Source organism: Typopeltis vanoorti, chromosome 11 (assembly GCF_054136105.1).
Source record: "Typopeltis vanoorti isolate ZY-2024b chromosome 11, IOZ_Tvanoo_1.0, whole genome shotgun sequence".
NCBI lineage: Eukaryota > Metazoa > Arthropoda > Arachnida > Uropygi > Thelyphonidae > Typopeltis > Typopeltis vanoorti.
The window spans coordinates 90,548,179-90,567,444 of record NC_143559.1 but is presented as its reverse complement, the minus strand read 5'-3'; the positions used below and the strand labels follow the sequence as shown (position 1 = coordinate 90,567,444).

At 35.5% G+C, this 19,266-nt stretch overlaps 1 protein-coding gene across 5 annotated transcripts in view; it reads right to left on the bottom strand.

Moving 5' to 3' along the window:
- Rap1 (RAS oncogene family member Rap1) overlaps positions 1–19,266 on the bottom strand; it is a 198,429-nt gene that overhangs the window by 137,692 nt on the left and 41,471 nt on the right. For 2 of the 5 annotated variants that reach the window (XM_090400874.1, XM_090400875.1), the window contains exon 2: positions 19,037–19,167. The exons of the other annotated variants lie outside the window; for them this stretch is intronic. In XM_090400874.1, the coding sequence (XP_090257000.1) occupies positions 19,037–19,040 (4 nt within the window). In that variant the 5' untranslated portion in view covers positions 19,041–19,167. The remainder of the gene's footprint in view (positions 1–19,036; positions 19,168–19,266) is intronic. 5 annotated transcript variants of the gene reach the window in all.

Genomic DNA, 19,266 nt, shown 5'->3' with positions numbered 1-19,266 from the left:
GTTAGTGACCAATCAGCAAGGAAGTATAAAGAAAATTTTTCCACTGAAATTGAAGGTAGTCTATATCCAGTTCTCAAATCTAGTAATACTGAATACTTTCTTTGCAAGTTCGTATTGTAGGGTAAAAGTTTCGAAACTGTAGTGCCGTGATTTTTTAAAAGTAATAGGGCTGCAGATTTAAATTTTAATATGAATAAGAGACAAGGGACTTTGTTTAATTTTGGTATTAAGAAATCTCTTATTGAAAGTGTTTGTGATGCAACAGATAATGAGTCATCAACCACAAAGTGATCTTCAGGATGTACAAACAGAGGGGGAAACTACCAGCACACAGGAGAAGACGTCTGCATTCACTCGTAAATACTTATTATAAATTTTTGGTGATCAGAATGAGATATGTCAATGAAAATCAGCAGAAATTAATTTAATGATGCTTAATTGATTATTAATGATCAATTATTAATAATAAAAAATCAGCTAAATTAACAATTAATTAATACATTACAAAATAACCAAGTTGTTCTGTGAAAATTTCAGGATTTGTGAAGTGTTCTGTTGTAGGAAAAGTTTGGGAAACGCTGCATTAAATTAAGGGAAGGACCACTACCCAGACCGGTTTCGACCTTTATTGAGGTCTTGTCAGTGGGAGCCAGACCCTGAGATGCCAAGGTTGAAGTAATGCAGAAGGGTGTCAAATTGTATCCAAAAATTGTAATGCAGAAGGGTGTCCCCCAAATTCTAAGTTTAAAGAGGCCAGTCTTTGTATAATTAGATAAAATAATACATGTATAGAAATCCTCAAAATTTACACTGAATTTGTTTTTGTGCTGTCTAACAAGTGTACCTGACCTGTCAACTTCAATATGGTAATGCAAGAGAAAGCCTCACATCCTTTGACCATTCAAGTTTCAATTTGTAATTTTAGTGCAACAAGCATTCAGACAAACATCCTAATGGCAAGAAATTCAGATGCAGGATGTATTTTGTACCTAATAAATAGAACCAGATGTTGACTAAATTAGGTGTTTATCCACCGTATTGTGGAGAGGTTAGGGTGACCAACTCTCCCATATTTCCCGCGAACTCACGTATTTTAGAAGTTCGCGGGAAATATGGGAGAGTTGGTCACCCTAACCTAATCAAATTCACGTATTTGATTTTCAAATACTCCCATATTTGTCATAATCATTGTCATTAATTGTTCAATGTATATTATAACCGCTAAAGATGTTATATTGTTACGTTAAACTTGTAACCTTTGGAGCCATTTTAAATAATCGATACCCATTCGGAATAATCAAATCATTGGTGGCGATTTTTGACATATACTTCTGAATTTTGTTTGTCTGTTTCCTATCTTGCGTTTTTACCAGCCATTGTGTCTGCATTCATTCTCAAAGTATTTTCAGTATCCTTGAACATCGAGTGCCATAGTATATTTTCGTGATGGTGAAACGGAAAGTAATAATGTAAAAAGGCAACCAAAAAATAAATGTAAATATTTGTGTTTATCTGAAGAAATGGGAAGAACAGTACTTGTGGCTAAAACATGTTCACAAAGCTAATTGTATATAATGTAAACGTGACTTCAGTATCGCCCATGGGGGTAATAATGACTGCAAGCAACAAGTGCCATAGTATATTTGTGATGGATAGTGACAGATAATAGCTTAGAATTAAAATAGAACTAATGGTAATGATCAATTTTAATTATGATTGTAAAGAGTTTTTGCAGTTTGCACAAGGAGACAAGAAAATCAAAGCTGCTGCAGCATCTGTTGATAAATATAAATAAGTTTAATCTAAGAAGTATGGATATTTTAATTGTAAGTATAAATGTTTAAATTATAGCACAAAATATTTAATATAATTTTAAATATAAACCATGCTATCAATTAATGTAGGATTCACGTCCAAAAATTTTGTTAAAATTTGTCGTAACCCAATCTCCCTTATTTTCATGTTCAAAAGTTGGCCACCCTAGGAGAGGTCTTAAAAAAAAAAAAAAGATCATGCAGCCAGGAATTCAAATTCAGAGGTCAACTGTGCAGATGCTTACACCTTCATGCCTACAAAACAACTTAAAATTTATCCTTTCCTTTAGTTTTAAAGTGAAGAGTACATAGGTAAGCTTGTATCCTTACCTCAAGATCATCAGCATTCATTTTAAACAAATTATGGAGACAACCGTGTTAGAAATAATTACTTTCCTGACGTTTCAACCTTCATATTAAGGTGATCATCTGGAGTACACACACACACACAAGCTATATTACATGTGCATACTCCAGATGATGACCTTAATATGAAGTTGATTTGTCAGGAAATTAAAGTAATTATTTCTAACACAGTTGTAGTCTCCATAATTTGTTTAAAATTTATCCAATTGCTAAGTTGGGCATGGACTAGCTGGACTAGGATTACTTTATATAAAAAAAAAGTGCTGTTAATAGGCATAACTGACTTTGGGAGCGGGGGGTTTCTATAAATCCAAATGAAATAATGAATGCATTTATGACACTCCATAGGTCAATGTTTAGTATGACCTACCACAAAAATCAGTTGTTTTTTTGTTGCAGAGGCCATGGTTTATCTGAACATGCTACAAAACACCTCTGTCCAATTTGAAAGACAATGTTTCAGCCAGATAAAGCACTATTTCATTTCAGCAATGTTATTGTAAGATATTGAAGCCTGCAGACTAGTAAAGAGGGCCAATTGGTCTTTTAAATTTGCCACCTCTCAACTTTTTGGAGATTATATCAGAGGTGCTATATGCAGACAAGCTGATCAAGGTGGGCAGCATGGTTTAGCAGAATGTTAAAACAATGGATCACTGCAGTTGCAGCAACTATAATGCTGTTCACCCATTTGAGATTAACAGCAATTGAGCTGAAACTGAATACTGGCTATCTCCTGTACTGAAATTCTTTTAAATACATTGTGAGCCTTATTTCATTTCAATACATATCTCATTACAGGGAGGAGAGAGAGAGAATATAATAAGCCACCAAGGAATCTACCAAAGCAGAATCAATCCTATACAAAAAAAACTTATTGTAAATAGTAAGACAAAAACTTTGCTTTATTTGTAGTCTAACCCTGAATTCCTACAACATTTGCAGTCAACAAGGAAAAGTATGACTTTGAAAACAATGAATGTAATAAACTTGCCACTTGTGCCAGTGGCAGTCATGTCTTCTGGTCCTTACAAAAGCTGTCAGCATAACTTCTGCCCATTAGTGATCCCTCCTCTTTTCCTGATGGTAGTAGTGCAACATCTAAAACATAAAGCTGACCTCCTGGCATCATTCTTCTCATCCAACTCCTGCACAGATGATCAAGGTAAAATCACCTTAATCTTGATACTTTAAGGCATGCAATGGTGGTCAACTGTGTAGTCATTGCCAGCTATTCAGTGACCAATATGGATTTTGCCAACGAAGATCCACAGTGGTTCTCCTTGCTTATATCACCCACCTCTAGACATATGCCATCAAAAAGGTTGGAGAAATCTGTGCTGTTGCCCTTAATATTTCCCAAGCATTTGATACCACTTGGCATTAAAAGCTTCTCAGCAAATCACCATCCTCTGGTGTGCCTTCATCCATTTGTAACTGGATGGCCAGTTTACTTTCAGGTCATTCACTGTGTGATGGTAATGCAGATTTTCCTAAGGACTACTTTTATCCATCCACCCTTTTCCCTCATATATAAAACAACTTGCTCTCACTGACCTCAAACTCCATTTATACTTTGGTGATAAGAGCATTCTCCACAAACCTTGTACTGCAAACATTTCAGGCTTCAAAATCTACAGTAAGTACCCTAAACACTGATTTCCATACCATCCTTTAATAAGTAGATAACCTAGTCATTTTCAAAACAGTTATCTTTTTTTTCCCCTCAATACATTAGCTCTTTCCCCCTACCTTTGACAATGCTCCACAACACCAAATCTTTCTTCTTGAGATGATTTATTCCTAGCCTTTCTTGGAATAATCGCTTTATAATATCATTGGCTTCCACAAAACTTGCCATCCTCTTTCACTCAAGACATTATTTTTCATCTATCCTATTACTTACTCTGCACAAATCTCAAATCCACCCAAACACTGGAATTCTACTCAAACATTTGGGGTGGTACATCTGCAACCTCTAAAAACTCTTGCTCATCAGAAAAGTGGTTCACTTGCTCGATGATCCTTTCTCTCAGCTCTCTATTTAGCCACTGAAAATGCAGAACACAGTTTCTGCATTATCTCTCTTCTACAGATTTTCATGAGTGTTTAGCAGCTATCATCCACTACACCTTCCATTTCTGCTAAACATAAGCAATGGTTTCTCAATCCTTTTACAACAGAATTGGCAACCCACTGGACCTGCTAATTCCAGTCATATTTCATTTCGTCTACCTCAGTTTGTTAAACAAGTTTCCCCATGAAGCATTCTCAAGGGCCACGACCTCTAGTTCTTCATGACGAATATCAACAGGTTGCTGTGCTATTGACCGCAAGCCTGCATACAGCATTTGTTATAGGCCTTATTTACAGCTTCTTGTATGGGAGTGATAAATTTGGTGAGGATAACAATCTCCAATTCAGAGGTGCAAATTGCACCTTATACACAGAATTTTTTTTTTTTTTTTTAAGATTATTTCAATGCCAAGTGTGGCAGTTACTTTTATTCAACAGAATTTTCTGACAAAATTCCAGTTAGCCATTTAAAAAACTTAATCATTAGAAAGAAATCTGCTTGTTTTTAAACAGAATAGTATATGTCGATAACATTTTAACAACAAATTTCAGTGATATTAATTTTCTTAGTTCGCTTACTTTCATAACAACAGGGATTACAAAGTATCAGAATGTCTTGAATGCATTTTTAACAAAGTCAGAATATTAGCAATCTTTATAGCAATAACTAAATTTCAAAACAAGTTACTATTCTTAAAATAATCAATGAAATGGTGAAACTTAATAGAAATATAAATTTTGTAATTTGTTTCTAAGTTCCCATTTGCCAGTGCATGTTAGGCTTAATGGCCAGTCACAGCTAAGTAACTTGGTTAAATCACCTTCTTTGAAACCTAATGAATACTTAGAACAGTTAATCCTATCAGTACAGTGCATTATGATTGTCAATTGAGTGTTTCTTCTGGACAATTTGCCTGTTTTCTGGGATGAAAAATATCATTAGTTTCTTAGAGAGAACCCTACAGCCTCTGAGATCAGTTCTGCGAATCTTCTTTGGGATCTGAAAACCTTCAAATGAAAGTCCTGATTAAGGTTTTTAGCAGACAGGATTTAAATCCAGACCCTTCAAACCAAGAAGGTACTATCAAAACCAACCAATATTATTCTTGTGTAAACGTGTATATATTTCTAACCAAAACCAACCGAGTTTAGAGGCTCTGTGTTCCAAATAAGTACATACTGAAAATTAATAGGTATGCTCAGTTTCGCACCCTTAAATATACCTTAATGATCAAAAATACCTTAAATGTTAATAATGAAAAAAAGCAAATTCCAAATATCAACTGGAATTATGCAATATTTAAGCTGATGCATTTACTGAATGTAAGCAGAAAATGGAATGGAGAATCATATACAGTGATATTCTTGGACTTTGCAAAAGTATTTGATAGATTACAACATAAGTTGATATATAAGCTGCAGAGGATAGGAATAGATATCAGCAAGTTGTGTATCAGTCATGTCTCAGAAAAGGAAGGTGACATGCCTCAGGGTTCTGCTCTTGGGCCCCTACTATTCAACTTGTTTGTTATTAATGATATTTCATGTGGATTGACTGGGGATCTTTGAATGTTTGCCAATGATACAAAGTTAGGCAGAATTATCAGGAGTAGTGCTAATGTTAATTCTCTATAGGAAGATTTGAATAGACTTTTAGCTTAGACAAATGAGTGTGTGTGGGGGGGGGGGTTGCAGTTTTTATCCCAAGGCATTATTGGGATATACAGATATTAGGCTACATACTGTATTGGTGGGGTTCATGAAGTGCATGAAATTCAGGATCTTGGGGTGATGGTGGACAGTGGACTGAAGTTCCAAGAGCACACATCATATTGCTGATACAATAAAAAGCACATTGACATGTAGTGATAAGGAGGAGGTGATACATCTATATAAAGCATTGGTCAGACCACATATGGACTATTATGCTCAGATTTGATCATCTAGTTTTCATTGTGATATGGAAATGCCAGAGAGGGTCCAAAGATGAATAACCAAAGTGATATCAGGACTCTGGAGTGTTGGTTATGAAGAGCATTGAGAGAATGTGGGTTAGAGGTTGGTGGATAGGAGAAAAAGAGGAGATATGATAGAGACCTTCAAGTTAGTTAAGAAATTATAAAAAGAATGGATGCTAAGATGGGAAAAATGAGAGGCCATCCATAGGAGTTGTACAGAGATGTGCTGAAGAAGGGAGTTAGCAGATTTTTTATTTGGAGAGATGTTAATGAGTGGAATGCATTGCCTGAGTGTAGGTAATGTAAATAACTTTGTTCATTATAATAGTCATGTTGCTGGTTGAGTGGACTTCCCAAAATGAGTTTGTTGACTCCATGAAGGTTACCAAATAATAAAAATCATCCCTAAACAATCATGTCAAGAACTATCCAACATTTGCACAGTATCATACTTTGCTTTGAACACATTCACTACTCATCAAGCAAAAAAAAAAAAACCTAGTTCTAAACACTAACTACACTCTCAGTTTCCATAGATGGCCCCAAGTTCTCCTACCAACACACCTGTTCTGAAAAATTTCCTCTGAATTAATCTTGTAAAAACCCCTCAGTAATTTGTATGTCTCAATCATCTCACCCCTTTTCTGCTTATCAACCAGTTTCTGTAACCCACAAATCTTCAACCTGTTCTCATAAGGTTCATTCCATAGACTTATCTTGGTCACTCTCCAATGGATCATCTCTACCTCCTCATCAAAAAGAAACCCAGTGCCCAAGATCTGCATGAAGTAGTCAAGATTGGGTCTTATCAAGGCTCAATAAAAGACACAATAACCTGCCTGTCTCTGTTTGTCAAAGTATTCTTCAGTAACCAAGTGATCTGATGAGCTGCTTTAGCCACTTTTGCTATGTGCCCCCGTAAACTTTAACTCCCTATCTACTAGCCACTAAAACCAAGTTTCTGGCTTTGTCAATTTCCTGGAGTACAGCTCCACCAATGTGGTATACAGCTGGTAATCTTTTCACCCCAAAATGCATAACCTTAAACTGACATCCAGTCTCCTTTGCCCAGCTGCCAATCTATCCAAATTATCCTGCCAAATTTTGACATCTGTATTAACTATTGCTCTACCCAACTTTGCACCATGGGCAAATAACTGAACAGTTTCACTCAGATCTTTTCCTATATCATTAATGTACAAATTAAACAGTAGCAGCCCAAGAACAGAACCCATAGTATGCCACTAGTTACAAGCCTTCATTTGGACTCTACTCCTGAATAAACTGCTCTCTGATATCTCTCCAGCTACCCTCTTATCAATTCCCATGTGCAGCAGTTTACTGATTAGAATTCCATGTGGTATCCTGTTAAAGGCCTTTGCAAAGTCCAGCAGTATCACCGTAAATCCATTATTATCCAACTCAACTGTCACTGTATTTTATAAAACAGGAGCAAGTTACTTACACATTACCTACCATTCACAAAACCATGCCGCCCCTATAGAGTAACCCATTTCCATCTACCTATTGCTGTATTTTTCTCTTGACCAACTTCTCCAATACTTTGACAACGACTCCTGATATGCTGATTGGTCGGTAGTTTGCAACAGCAGTCTTGGAGCCTCCTTTATGCAATGGAACTATTTCCCCCCTCTTCCCCCCCTCCCCGGGACTAACCCAGAGCTGAGACTTAGATGAAACAAAATGGTCAAGGGCATTGACAATTCCCTCACCAGTTAATGTAAAACTTGAACTGGTATACCATCCAATCCCACAGCTGCATTCACATTAAGGTTCTGTAAAATGCTATGCACCTAAATGTCATTTACCTCAGTTCCTGTATAAGCCTTCAGCTCTCTCATTCCTGCAACATCACCACCTGGATGATATACTCTTGCAAAGTGTTCACTTAGTAATTCTATTATTTCAACTAATTCAGTTGAAATAATAGAATTCATTAGCATTCCTTAAACCATCAGCATTCCTTAAAATCATTCTGCCACATATATTCTTTTACTTGCAGCATATTAAAAGAACTGTTTGGGATTCTTTTTAGCCTGCATTTCTAACTTCCTTTCATAATCTGCTTTTGCCTTTCTTACCACACTGGTTACCCTTCTGGCCTGTGCCTTGTATTGTTCATGTGCCTGCAGGCCATCTTTCTCCTTAATTTCCCTCCACAATTGTTTTTTTTTTGCAGCTCCAGCTTGATGATATTCATTCATTTAACTCCCACTTGATTTACTCTCCTGACTCTAGGTATGAAGTGTCATTACCTCCTTCAAAAACTTAACCACTTCTCATGCATTATCAACATCTCCAGCAGCTTCACCTGTAGTGCTCATGTTAAACAAACTTTTTTATATTATGTAATAAATTTACTTATTTTGAAAAATAGATTGTCATTAAAAGTAAACTGGGATATCATTATTACTAAGGGCAGATTGATAACACCCAATAAGGACAGAGCCCTTGATAAGAGCCAGACTGGTTGGCCAATGGTTAGTGTACCTGCTCTCCAACCAAAGTCTATACAGGTTTGAATCTTGCCATCAGCATGGATGCGTTTGTGATTGTCTTTAGCTGGGAGATGAATTTCATCGTCCTGTGCGAGACCACTGCCCCACTTATTGGAGGCCTGAAGTGGCTTGAAAAAGTTCTATGTTTGGTCCTTAGAGCAGGATTTCTGGACTATGTAAAAAAAATACAGAAAATATAATAAAAAATTGATAACAAAAAAAAAAATCCTTAGCCCACCCATGGTAGAAAATCTACTATAGGTTTGGAAATAATCTTTTTGGGTGGAAGCAACATAAAAAAGAAATGATGCTACTGTTGTTTAACCAGTCAACTTGATTCACAGAATTGGTCTCCGATAGTAACATAACCACTTAACTTGAAAATATAACCCAACAAACCAGATTTTAAAAACTACAGAACTGTTAATAAGCTATTATCACACTATACATGCACACCAAGAAATTAATCTTCCAAAAACATAATGTACCATTTCAGACAACGACTGAACTATCAACAGGCAACATCATGTATAGTGATGGAACAAATATCAAAATGAGAGTTGGACAATGAGACAGGCCATTCAAGATGAATGTCCAATCTTATTTAGAAGAATCTCAGCTGTTTGTCTTCTTTATTTCAGTGACACCAATTATGTCAACCTTTTAATTCTCTAATTCTTCTGCCAGTTCCATTTCTTTTTTTGTTGGCTCTGATATATTATCATCCAAATAAGATTTGCACTGTCAGTGTAAACTTACAGTGCAAATCTTAAATTTCATTGTTGGTGATTTGGAGTCTGTTACAGCAGCTGATGTTTCACTGTTCATCCTGTTTTTCCTGACGAAATACAAGGACCTTGTTTAACCATGCAATGCCTCAGCCAGAATGAAAAAAAAGTTCTATCATATTGTACTATCATTTTTTTTTTTTGGTTTAAGCCATAAGAATACAATTTGGTTAGCTAAATCCCAAATCAGTCCATCTTTGGATATGCAGTATCCAGGAAGAATGGGTGCTCAAAGACTGGAGTGGATATTATAGTAATGCTATTTTCAGATACAAATGGAAAAAATTTAAATTTGTCTAATAATTTTCATTTATCCTTGTACTGAAGTCTTAAATTTTAAATAATTTCAATATACTTTGGGAAAAAAAAAAAAGTTTAACACATCTAAGAGACTTCGATGAAACTCTGAATTTATTAACAGCTCTGATATATTTTGTCCACTATAACATGAGCATCATTCAGGGAGAGCAAAAGAATTGGTTACAACATTCAAAATATGAGCACAAAAATAAGTTAAACAGCATGGTGATAAATCACCAACATCTTGCCTTCAGCATGGATGTTGATGATTATCTTTAGATGAGAGATAAACTTTGACCAGTGTGATACGACCCCCCCCCTCTCCCCACACACTTATTTGGGGTGTGAAGTTGCTTGAAATAGTTCCAAATTTGGTCTCTAGAGCAGGATTTCTGATGTAGAAAATAAATTAAAAAAAAATAGAAAAAATCCTTAGCCCACCCATGGTATGAATATACCATTTACAGAAAACCTTTCATGGGTAGGAGCCATAAAAAAAAATTATACCAGACAAGAAGTTTTTATTTAATCTTTTACCCAAGCATAAGTAAAAGTTTGTAGGTGAAGTGCCTTCATTTATGAGTAGGCCATTTGTATATAAAAGGCTGTTAATTTCACAGTTTCCTCAGTATCCTATAATATTAACACAGTGTGCTTTTTCCTTCACTGGTGACTTTCTCCTCTGAGACCACTCTCCATCTGACTTAGGTGAGAGATAAATATCTGGTGTGAGATCACCATCCTGTTTATTGGAAGCCTGAAACTGATTGAAAAGTTCTGTTTGATACCTAGAGCAGTTTTTAAATTATGTAAAAAAAAATCAAAAATACTAAAAAAAATCCTTAGTCCACTCTCAGTACTAATGCACTATAGGCTTACAACCTTTCATGAGTAAAGGATTAAAACAAGTTCTTATCTAGTATAATTTACTTTGTAAGAAGAAAAACTTTCTATAACTATTGCATAGTCAGTATTGTAGTGGATTGTGTGCAATGGGTTCTTTTATTTTGGAAACCCAACACACCTAAACACGTATTTTCAATAAGCACTGGTCTGACTAAGATGACAATCATTTATCACCTAAAGACATCTGTGCCACAATGAGATGGATATTAGGTGAACCTAAAACTTAATTTAGCTGGAGGTCATACCATGTAAGAATGTATCCATTCTCTTAGGAAACAAATTATTATTATTACGTGGCACCTCCAGGGAGTCCAAAGACTCATTGAGGGAGGGCATCTATTCTACAACTCTGTCTCCACCACTCACTCACTCCACCAACTACACCAATGCCATCTACTGCCAATCACCACCACTTCCACAGACAATCAAACATCCATGTGATTCTCCATATAAATATCCATATGGAGTTCAAATCCCACAGCAGGATTTGAACTCTCAGCCTTTTGGCTGGAGAGCAGATATGCTAACCACTCGGCCAACCAAGCCAGCTATTTTATTTAGGCCAAATCTGTAAACCTGACTATTTTGTAAATATACTAATTCCATTTCTAAATAAATAGGTTTCGAGATTATGCTGAAATATTGAAGGTCTTTCTTGAACATTGGAATTAATTTTTACAGAAAACTCCTCTCCTTTAAAGCAGGATATAGGAGAATCTGAAGCCTAATCCATTTAAGGTCGAAGTCTGATTGATGTTAAGGTAATCTAATACATGACAGAACCAAGGCACTGACAATACCGATACAAAAATTAACAGCAAAAACACTTTTTCAATGTAATTCCCTCACATCATACCATGAGTCCTTGCTATTAATCATTAAGAACCTATCAAGCTAACCTGTCATATTATATTAATTAAAATATGTTGGGAGAGAATTTCTAATGCATTTTTGAATACTCATAACACAGTGTTTTTATTTTCTAACATCTTTTGCAATGAAGTTTTGCTATTGATTCCACCTGCAAATTCCTCTAATTTTCTTTAGACCTCTGTTTTCAGGAATTGTCAGATTTGTATATTAAACTTTTTTTTGAACACACTTTTGTACTTCTGTTCTGATTATTTGGCCACTTCCTCTATGGTTGTACAAATTTAACTGCCTTATTTCTGTATTAGCTGTGATAATTTTATTAGCAATGTCCATATTTTATTGACCATCATGCCTCAATGTATTACTTGCTCTACCACTTCATTACTATGAATGTATTTTCTGTTTTCCTGCTTCTGTTTTATTAAATTTGTTACATTCTCTTGGAAAGGCTTAGACGTTGGTTATGCATTTTTAACTAAGTAATTTAAAGAAATTACAACGTCACTAGGATATACATTAAAATAAATTTTAATATACTTCGATATTTCGGCAACGTCACGTTGCCATTTTCAAGAAACTTAAGAACAAGACACGTGCACGCAGGCACAACAAACAGTAAATGAGGAAGAAGCCAACCAAGAATACCAACATTGCCTGCTAAGGGGCACCATCAGGACTTTAGGAGCGATTGGGCTGAAGGTCTTCTGATGTAGGTTTCCCAAATTTGAGGCAGTCTCATGCAGCCAAATTTGTTGAGGTTCGGATTGTTTCTTAGGGCTGAAGCCGATTCCATGAAAAGCCTTTCATACTTGTATTTACTACAGTGTACTATCGTGGCTTTCTTCCACCGTATTCTATGGCAGGTATCCAGTGCATGGTCAGCAAGACCAGAGTGGCTGTACTGGTGAAACCGGATGTAGTCCTTGTGTTCTGAAATTCTGATACCGGCTGTCCTGCCTGTTTGGCCAAAGTAGGACAGCTTACAGCTGCAAGGGACCTGGTATACACCAGGTAGGTCTTTAGTAGAGCGGATAAGGGATGTCAATTTTTTATATGGTCTGTAACAAGAAGTAAGTCATGTTTTTTTAGGATTTTTGTAATTTTTCCGAAGTGCCTCGGATATAGTGTATGGTGATGGATTTAGAGTAATCCTTGTTGTGAGGGTAGTGGTTTACTGGTTTCAATATTTTTTGGATTTTTTTTTGGGGGGGGGGGGGTAGAGTCTCAGTCATTGGCTGAGAAAGTGTTGAGAATGTGGTTTAGTTCTGCGGTTAGGGCATTGACATTTGAACTGTATACCTGCCATAGAATACGGTGGAAGAAAGCCATGATAGTACACCGTAGTAAATACAAGTATGAAAAGCTTTTCATGGAATCAGCTTCAGCCCTAAGAAACAATCAGAACCTCAACAAATTTGGCTGCATGAGACTGCCTCAAATTTGGGAAACCTACATCAGAAAACCTTCAGCCCAATTGCCCAAGAATACCAACATTGCCTACTAGGGGGCACCATCAGGACTTTAGGAGAAATAATAGCTTCCTGCTTTTTCCTCATTTACTGTTTGTTGTGCCTGCGTGCACGTGTCTTGTTCTTAAGTTTCTTGAAAATGGCAACGTGACGTTGCCGAAATATTGAAGTATATTAAAATTTATTTTAATGTATATCCTAGTGACGTTGTAATTTCCTTAAATTACTTAGTTATAAATTTGTTACAGATTTGTTATAAATTTGTTATTAACATCAGATATGACTTGGGAATACAAAAGAACTTAAGATAACTATCCACATAGTATTAAAAATAACAAGCCTGAACCAACTTCTATTGCAAGACTAGTCGAATGTCGCTTTACTTAAAAGTAATCTATAAATTAAGTAAAATTCATATGAACTCTAAAATGTGTAAGATTTTAATTACATAAACACATGATGTACTGCACAAACTCTTTCCCTGCATGTTTACCCAACAACTGCTTTTCCCTTTTCAAATTTCTGACATGTACCATCAGGGAGTGCACAGGATATTATGATAGTAATGATTTAACTTTTTTTCATGTAGCATTAATTTCCTATCGACAAATTTTCTCTAAATTAATCTGGTATCTGTTAAGACTCCAACATTATTATTAGATGTCATATTTCTCTCACCTAAGGCACTTTTGACTAAATTCACACAGATCTTGGTCTTCCTCTTCTGGGTCTTAATCATGGCAAAGAACACTTGCTCTTGTTTTGCTAACCTTTCCTCTCCCATTCTGTTTAAGTGACCATTCCACCAGAGATTAGCTCCACTAACATGGTCCTAGATGCTAACAACACAATGTTCAAACCAATTTTAACTTGTGGATCTGAGAGCTGGGTTAGAAATAAAATACTTGATTAAACACTGGAAACTATAGACATGAGAGTTTTGGAAAAGATTAGAGGAGTGAACAGATCATTGGGCAGTATCATATTACAAATATGAGGAAATTAGAACTTACATTTTTAATTTCCTCATTTGTAATATGATACTGCCCAATGATCTGTTCACTCCTCTAATCTTTCCCAAAACTCTCATGTCTATAGTTTCCAGTCTTTAATCAAGTATTTTATTTCAAACCCAGCTTTCAGATCCACAAGTTAAAATTGGTTTGAACACTGTTGTATACAGCTAGTTTAGCATTTTGATTAATTTCTTATTCCAAATAAATTTATTCAGCTTACTTTCTACCATACCAGGTTTGTTAATTGTGTTGTCTATTTCCATATTTAATTAGCTGTCTTCAATAAAAATGTGTCTAAATAGCTGAAATATTTTGTGTGTTCTAGAGGTTCTCCATTCAGGATTCAATGTTTCTACCTATTTTCCTACCATATTTATTACAGCTGTTATTCAGGGAATTCTGTTGACTTGTACTGGATTTATTCAGAAGTATAACATCATCTGCATAAAGTAAAGCACTGAGATTAACATTTCCACTTTTGACATTGATTTTAATAATCACCTTCCATGATAATGTGCTTTATATATATATATATATATATATATATATATATATATATATATATACATATATATACACACACACACACACACACACACACATATACACTCTATAATATAAAATAAGCTTTTTTTGTAACATTTTTGCGTCACATTTTTTGTCAAGTTATTTGAAACGTTTTGAAACTCAGGGCTACCCTGAGTGTCAAGTCTTCAAAATTTGAGTCATCATCAGAATTCAAGGAGAACAGGTCTACCAGTCCGGAACTCAGGAGGTTGGTCGGCGTATGCACCGGGGGGGGGGGGAGAACCCCTTTCAGGTCTTCAAAATTCGAGTCATCAGAATTCAAGGAGAACCAGCCTACCAGTCTGGAACTGGGGGAGGGGGTATGCACCAAGAGGGGCAGATCCAGATCCCACTTTCAAGTTTTCAAAATTTGAGTCAGAATTCAAGGAGAACCGGCCTACCAGTCTGGAACTTGGGGGGGGGGGGGTCCCCTAGTGGGTGTGTATATATGAATAACATAATACATATCCTTGTCTTATACCCAACTCAAATATAAACTACACATTGCTTGATACAATACCCTATTTACACCATATAACTGTAGCACAGTTTATTTGCAGTTTCCCAGGTATACTTGCATAAATCTTAAGGGAAACTCAGTAGGGAAATTCCTGTAATGCTCACATTGGTTTATTCTCCTTTTTAAAGAATGATACTATGAGAACTATATTCCAATCATCTGGAATATGACTGACAAGGCTTTCTGAATTATACAGTATAGGCACTATAAAATTTATGCCCCCATATTTGAGCATTTCTGGTCAAATATCTCAGCTGCCTTTCCACATTTCATGTTTTTGATGGCTTTTTCTGCTTCAAGCATTGTTATGCATTCCTATTGGGTGTTTTCTACCAACATGCTGTCCATCCTTGTTTCATTTAGAAATCTTTCGAAGTAATTACTCCAGATATCTAGAATCTAAGTTTTCACGTCACCTTTATTATTATTAGACCTCCAGGGAGGCCAGACATCATCCACATCAGCTGTCATACATTTTCTTAAACTTATTCACACACTAGATGCACTCACTACTACAATAATGAAAAATTTTATCAACCAATATCCTATAATGCCCTCTCAAAAGTTAGTTCATTAGACTGCTATTATATCATTCCCTCTTTTTCCCCCCCGTCTACAATGGTGGTGGTGTCTGCAGTTCACATACTCTCAATCTATCCTCATAATCTGCATTCCATTATTCCAATATCATCTTTACAACCCTTCACTGCAGGCTTTCCAAAACTTCTTTATCCCTTTGGAAACCAGGAGATCAAATCTGTGCATAGTAGTTTAGCCTGGTCATCTTACTGCTTTTATAATACCCTTTCCTTCATTTACAAGTTTCTGTCAATATCCTCCAGAATGTTGTTTTGCCACTTTCCTGATATTTATTTTTCATATTCTTACCAATATCTTCCTATGACTTGTTTTAGCGAACATCAGAGTTCAAGATTGGCGGCATCAACATAAGCATTAATGGAAAAGAAATGCAACTAGCAAACGAACTGGGTAAGTACCAGACAGATAATAATAGGTATTACCAAAACAAGAGAAACAAGTGAGATCTTTGTAAGAAAGAAATATAAGACATTATATTCAGGCAATAACAATCAGGAGAAAAGAATGAATAGCTACAGTATTAAACACTAAATATGACAATCTTGAATAGCAGGTGATATCAAGTAAGGGGATGTGGGCAAAAATCATAATGTGGAACTAGATAGATGAAAATTCTTGAAGAAAGGCTTATACGCTGGTTAAACATGATAATTAATACATAAGGAATTGACAGCATATGCTAGAAATATAAATTAAAACTTTAATATATACTTTGCGATATTTCAGCAACTGTGTTCAAATATGAAAGACTATTCATGGAATCAACCTCAGCCCTTAGGAACATGCCAAACCTCAACAAATTTGGATGCACGAGACTGCCCCAAATTTGGGAAACATACATCAGAAGAACTTCAGCTCAAAGGCCAAGAACACCTAATATAGCTCGCCAGGAGGGGGGGGGGGGGGCACTATCAGGACTTTAAAAAAATGGTAGCTTCTTCGTTTAGTTTCTCATTTGCTGTTATGTAGTACTTGCGTGTACGTGTCTTCATCTCAAGTTCCCATGAAGATGGCAACATGACGCCGAAATATGAAAGTATATATTAAAGTTGTTTTAATTTATATTTCTAGTGTACGCTGTCAATTCCTTAAGTATTAATTATCATTATTAGATAGATGGTAGTTTATTTTCCACTTGGTTAGACTATAATAAATTTAGTTTAATCCTTTATCCAAGTGTATGCAAACAAAGTTTGCGCCTGAAGTATCTTTAGGACTGAGGCAACTCGTAGTAAAGGGGAACCAAGCTCTCATCACTCCTTGTCTCAGTATCTCCCATAATGCAAAGCACATCTCCTTGCAGACATGTATAATGCCATGCATTAAGGCAAGGGCCACTACCCAGACCGGTTTTGACTTTTATTGAGGTCTCGTCAGTGGGAGCCAGACCCAGAAGTGCTGATACTAAGGCAGAAGCAATGGAGAGGTCATATTTACTTATACAAGTTGCCAAAAGGTGGATCACCTTATTATTAAATTACTCTGGATTTAGAGAAAGAAGTTGGAAGTTTTTTCCCCACTTGGTTAGACTATAATAAATCTCCCATAATGCAAATGGATAAAGGATTAAACTAAATTTATTATAGTCTAACCAAGTGGAAAATAAACTTCCAACATCTTTCTCTAAATCCAGGGTAATTTAATAATAAGGTGGTACACCTTTTGGCAACTCATAAGTAAATATGACCTCTCTATTGCTACTGCCTTAGTATCACCACTTCTGGGTCCCACTGACGAGACCTCAATAAAGGTCGAAACCGGTCTGGATAGTAGCCCTTCCCCTAATGCATGGCATTATACATGCCTGCAAGGAGATGTGCTTTGCATTATGGGAGATACTGAGACAAGGAGTGATGAGAGCTTGGTCCACCTTTACTAAAAGTCCTGAAGATACTTCAGGCGCAAACTTTGTTTACATATACTTGGATAAAGGATTAAACTAAATTTATTATGGAATTGGATAGACTTATTTGTGCTTATGGTCCCACAGAAAGTTCTACTAAGAAAGAAGTGAAAGAATTTTCAGACATGGGAGAAGCTATCCAACAACAACAAAAAAGAAAAGTTGGTCCTTGTTGGAGATTTAAACTTTCTCTAAATTTTCCCAGAAATGTTCTGGGAAAATTTAGAGAAAAGAGCAAAGTTAATAATAATGGTAAGTACCTGCTAGACTTCAGTTCAGGACAGACTAGTTATTAATAATAACTATGTTCAAACATAAAAATATGCACAAATTCACAGGAGAGAAAATGCAAGAAATATGAAAAGTTTCGTTGACAATGTTATTATTGATAATGCTTTTCTACTTGTTCAGGATGCAAGGATACAGACAGAGGATTTGAAAATTGAAGTAATCACTATTTAAGTGTTGAGCAAGATAAAATTGAATTTCATATTAAAAAGAAAGGGTATAAGAAAATCTTAAAGCAAATGAAAGTTGCATAGCTTCTTTAGATGAAGTGTAGACTCAAATACACAAGCACCATTCAAGAAAAATGAAAGTTTGAAAAACAAGAGCTAAACCTTGGAGATATAGTGACAAACTGAAAAAAACCAACACTAATTCTACCAGAGGCATGTGGTGAGGTTATATGCAAAGATAGAAAAACTCAGAACTTCACAGTAGAGTCAAGAAGTTAAAGAAAGCATATCGAAAGTTACTGTCACTTAGGTCAGCTTCTGATGTTAGAGAAATATTAAGTTCATAATTGTGTCGATTGGCTGGTGACAATGCAATTATCTGAATGTTGAATTCAATATAATGAGCAAAACTACCAGTTTTCATGTGATGACAACTATTAACACAAAGCTTAAACATGTTCAAATTATGCAAAATTATTTGTTATTACAAAACTAATATTAAAGCTAAGTTAAGCACTACCATATATATATAATCATGGAACAAACAGAAATATTTGCAGAGCTGCTGTGCATGCATGCAGAAACAAATGCAATCATTAGCATAGAATACAATTGAATAATATAAAAGAAAACTGCCTAAAACAACTTGTCAAAATGACCAGTTGTATTCAGTGGCCATTTTAAGCAAGTTTTATTATATACGAATAAAAACATTCCATATGTAAAAATATGTATTAAAATATAGCAGTCATATCCATTTTAAAAATATCAATGTTAAACAGTCCAGATTTTAAATATAAGCATCTGAAGAATTCTAGTGAGAATACGCTAGAGGATGCGTTTCTTATGCCAACCCTTCTAGAATTCTAGAGGGGAATGGCATAAAAGATGGGTTATACTTACCCATTCTCACTAAAAATTAAATCATATATCCACGAGGGAAATTTTTGGTTGCCCCAAAAAACTTAATTCCATTCTAAAATCATGGATCCATCCCTCTTCGTTAGGACTTCCCTCAAATTACTGTTAGTTTCCTGGGAAGGAGTAATAGCAATTACATGTACAATTAAAATATATTAAAAACTGCTGCTGCACCTTCACATCTTTTCATGATCAAATGAGTCACAATATTA